The 4593-nt window shown below is 53.9% G+C and overlaps 1 protein-coding gene across 1 annotated transcript; it reads left to right on the top strand.

Moving 5' to 3' along the window:
• The first annotated feature begins 852 nt into the window (after positions 1-852).
• On the top strand, positions 853-2681 carry LOC134364691 (alpha-enolase-like). The gene is given in 2 exon segments (XM_063080748.1): positions 853-2152; positions 2154-2681. Coding segments are annotated over 2 exon segments (1284 nt in total). The 5' UTR covers positions 853-1010; the 3' UTR covers positions 2296-2681.
• The last annotated feature ends 1912 nt before the right edge of the window (positions 2682-4593 follow it).

Below are 4593 nucleotides of genomic sequence, written 5' to 3'. Positions count from 1 at the left end.
CTCACCATCACCATCATTAGCGCCACCAGCACCTCCACCAGCTCCCTCACCATCACCATCATTAGCGCCACCAGCACCACCACCAGCTCCCTCACCATCACCATCATTAGTGCCACCAGCACCACCACCAGCTCCCTCACCATCACCATCATTAGCGCCACCAGCACCACCACCAGCTCCCTCACCATCACCATCATTAGCGCCACCAGCACCACCACGTCACTTCCATCAGCACCACCACACCACCTACCACCATCATAACTACCTTCATCAGCACAACCAGCCCACAACCGCCATACCATCATATGCTTTTGTAAACTCGAGAGCCAGAGAGACAGGAAACAGAGTGAAGAGAGGGGTTGCTCTCTGAAGTGTTCAGGTGGTCCAGGAGGCAAAGCCAGGCCTCTCCACCCTCCTCCCCACAAATAAGAGGATTCTCCTTAGAGCAGAATCAGACCGCCTGGGAATGAAGCGTAGATTCACGGTGCACGGAATGCTGGGTCCTCCTGCACCCACCAACACCCACTAACTTCCTCCCCTGCTGGTGAGGAGAGATGCAGTGTGTACAGTTAGCAAAGGGGCAGGGAAAGGGGCTAGCATTAGTCGAGGGCCTGCTATGTCTTTGGTGCTATATAGACCTAATCTCCTTTGATGCTGATGGTACCTTGGTGATTGATGGGTATTAGTTACTATGTTTCACAGACAAGGAAACTGCAACTCAGAGAAATGAAGTGATTTGCCTAAGGTCACCTGGCCAGTGAATGTCCAAGCTGAGATTCAGTTTCACATCCACTCTTTCTCCCATTCCCAGATGGCCTGTCTGCACAGGAGGAAGCAGCAGAGGCAAGGGAGGAGTGGGAAGGAGATGGTGATCCTAGGAGGACAGAAAGATTCTGGGTCGGAGAAGGGCTCGGGGCACCTAGACCTCGCTGGCTTAGCTCTCGCCTCGCTGTCCTCAGCGCCCTCTGCTTCTTCCCTGAGCGACAAGATCAGGTGGCCAGAGGTTCACCATGTCTATTCTCAAGGTCCATGCCAGAGAGATCTTTGACTCGCGTGGGAATCCCACTGTTGAGGTAGATATTCACACCTCAAAAGGTCTCTTCAGAGCTGCTGTGCCCAGTGGTGCCTCAACGGGTATCTATGAGGCCCTCGAGCTCCGGGACAATGATAAGACTCGCTATATGGGGAAGGGTGTCTCAAAGGCTGTTGAGCACATCAATAAAACTATTGCACCTGCCCTGGTTAGCAAGAAACTGAATGTCTTGGAGCAGGAGAAGATTGACAAGCTGATGATCGAGATGGATGGAACAGAAAATAAATCTAAGTTTGGTGCAAATGCCATTCTGGGGGTGTCCCTTGCTGTCTGTAAGGCTGGCGCTGTAGAGAAGGGGGTGCCCCTGTACCGCCACATCGCCGACTTGGCTGGCAACTCTGAAGTCATCCTGCCAGTTCCGGCTTTCAATGTGATCAACGGCGGTTCTCATGCTGGCAACAAGCTGGCCATGCAGGAGTTCATGATTCTCCCCGTGGGTGCAGCGAGCTTCCAGGAAGCCATGCGCATTGGAGCGGAGGTGTACCACAACCTGAAGAACGTCATCAAGGAGAAGTATGGGAAAGATGCCACCAACGTGGGGGACGAAGGCGGGTTTGCTCCTAACATCCTGGAGAACAAAGAAGCCCTGGAGCTGCTGAAGAATGCAATCGGGAAAGCTGGCTACAGTGACAAGGTGGTAATTGGCATGGACGTGGCTGCCTCTGAGTTCTTCAGGTCTGGGAAGTATGACCTGGACTTCAAGTCTCCCGATGACGCTAGCAGGTACATCACACCCGACCAGCTGGCCGACCTGTACAAGTCCTTCATCAAGGACTACCCAGTGGTGTCTATTGAAGACCCCTTTGACCAGGATGACTGGGATGCTTGGAAGAAGTTCACGGCTAGTGCAGGAATCCAGGTGGTGGGGGATGATCTCACAGTGACCAACCCGAAGCGGATTGCCAAGGCCGTGGACCAAAAATCATGCAACTGCCTCCTGCTCAAAGTGAATCAGATCGGCTCCGTGACCGAGTCCCTTCAGGCGTGCAAGCTGGCCCAGTCCAATGGCTGGGGTGTTATGGTGTCTCATCGTTCTGGGGAGACTGAAGATACCTTCATTCTGCACTGGCCAGATTAAGACTGGTGCACCTTGCCGATCTGAGCGCTTGGCCAAGTACAACCAGCTCCTCAGGATTGAAGAGGAGCTGGGCAGCAAGGCTAAGTTTGCCGGCAGGAACTTCAGAAACCCCCTGGCCAAGTAAGCGGTGAGCCGGCAAGCCCGAGCCTCTAGTCAGCTGTTAGACCCTGCCCCTGATGTCAGCGAGGACAGCTCGAGGCCCCCAAGCAAGACTTGCTGGGGCCTCTGGTAGTTAGCTCCCCTCTCCCACCCCTGTGGCATTCTCACTGCTTCCCTAGCACTGCAGCAGAAGCCAAGCTTGACCGTCTGGAACCTGCTGGAAACCCAAGCTCTACAATCATGTGATTGGGCCCAAGTCATTGTTTATCTCATACTTGCTTTCCACCAAGTGTCTGGAGCTGTGTATACCCTCCAGTGTAATCTCCAAGGTGGACACAGGCAAGATCCCCAGTGGTTTTGTGTGCAAAATAAAAAGACTCATTGGTCATGAGAAAAAAAAAAAAAAAGAAAGATTCTGGGTCAGTTTCTTTGTGGCAGCTGGCCAGCATGGGCTGGGTCATTTTCAAGTGTGCAGCTGGAAGAGCAGGACATCTGGGTCCCCTGGCTGGGTACTCTGACACTGCTCCCTGGCCTCCTGGGGGAAAGCCCACTTTGCTGTGCGTTTGTTTGTCTTTGATCAATTCTAAACACCATGCAAGCAAGAACCTGGCTGGCTTTTTCACTGGCTCCCGTGACACAGCACAGGGCCTGGCACTCGGATGAGTAATGGTTGTGGAGTAAATTCATGAATGAACCTGTGAAAGCATGAATCAATCAGGACGTCAAAACCTGGGTGGAAAGCTTCACTGACGACTGAAAAACAGGAAAAGAGCAGTCTACGCAACTTTCCCTGCTTTTATTACTATTTTTTTTTTGCCTTTCTGATTTTATAGAAATAGTTGTTCCTCAGATTGCAGAGCGCAAACTGACTGATTGATGCCCCAGAACTAATACCCTGAGACAGACCTGAAGCGAGAAGGACGATTATTTAACACAGCACCCAAGGGCACGGAGTGTGGGAACGTCATTCCTGTGCATGGTAAAGCAGATGAAATAAAAAGTTCATGCCAAAAACATGCTGGTTTCCCACAGTGGCTTTCTTCCCCAACCCCTCCCCAGGTCCCTGTCTCGTGCACCGGTTCCTGTCCATGTCTGGTGGGTCCCGGGTGCCCGGGGAGTTGGCCCATGCTTCCCAAGCCCAGTTTCAGGGTCCAGACCCCCGGGTAAGGTCTGGTTAGCACTGCCCACCTTTGGGGAGGGGCCCAGTTGCTCTCCTACCCCCACGGTGACACTGGGAGGTAAGGGCAGCAGGCTGGTCACTGGTGTCATCTGGGCCCCTGTGCGTGATGAGATGGGCACTGATGGGTGAGCTGGCAACCAGGCCGGAGTGACAGGGCCAGCCGCCCTGGGCACTGTCCTCCCTGCTTGTCACCACTCCCGGCTGCCTAAGCAGCAAAGCAAAGCCACAGTGACAAGATCCAGAGGGGAGAGGTTCCAGCAGGGGGTGGTGCTGGCCTCATAAGCCACTGGAGTAGCAATGTGACAGCTTTTCATTCGGGCGGGTTCTCTGTCCCCAGTTCCTGTCCCCTCTGCCTTGACCCTTGTCAGTCTCTGTTTCTTTGGCTTGCCTTTGTCTCTGCCTCACTGATATTCCAGGCTGATATCAGCTCTGAGTGGCCCTTGGTCTGTACCTCTCTCCATCTCCTCCTTCCTCTTCCTCACCCCATGACCTCAGGGCCTATTCCCCCTGCTCCCTACACACACACACACGCACACGCACACGCACACGCACACGCACATGCACACACACACACACACACACCCCCATCTCAAAGGGTGAATGGGAGTTTCCCTCCCAGGACCTGTATTAAAACCTGTGGGGAGTGGCTGGGATCCAGTGCCCAGTGGCTGTGTGAGCGTGAGCTGGTGTGTGTGTAAAGATGTGAGCCTATGAGCATCGGTGTGGATGCAGGAGTCAGTCAGTGTGTGTGGAAAAAAAGGGGGCGGCTCTCTTGGTTAGAGCCTGATGTCATAACACCAAGGTCAAGGGTTTGGATCCCCATACTTGCCAGCCATCAAAAAAAAAAAGAGAGAGAGAAGAAAAGAAAATGCGTGTGCACATGCACAAATGGGAGCATGGGGATCAGGGGGGCCTTGGCCATGTGACACGTGGGTGAGCTGTGGTGAGGGTGGAAGGACACGAGTGACTCCAGGTGTGGAAGCCAAGCCCAGGGTCAGACGGACAGATGCATCCTCGAGTTCGTGTCTGGATGTGGAAGCTGCCGGCCCCCTGCTTGATCACCCCCTCTTTGTCATCCTGGGCCCCTCAAATCAGGCCAGAGTGAGGGGAAGAGGGAGTGGAGCTGCTGAGCTCCAAGCAGGG

Source organism: Cynocephalus volans, chromosome 16, assembly GCF_027409185.1.
Source record: "Cynocephalus volans isolate mCynVol1 chromosome 16, mCynVol1.pri, whole genome shotgun sequence".
NCBI classification, from domain to species: domain Eukaryota; kingdom Metazoa; phylum Chordata; class Mammalia; order Dermoptera; family Cynocephalidae; genus Cynocephalus; species Cynocephalus volans.
The sequence above is the reverse complement of the archived record's forward strand: the minus strand, read 5'-3'. Positions and strand labels throughout refer to the sequence as shown.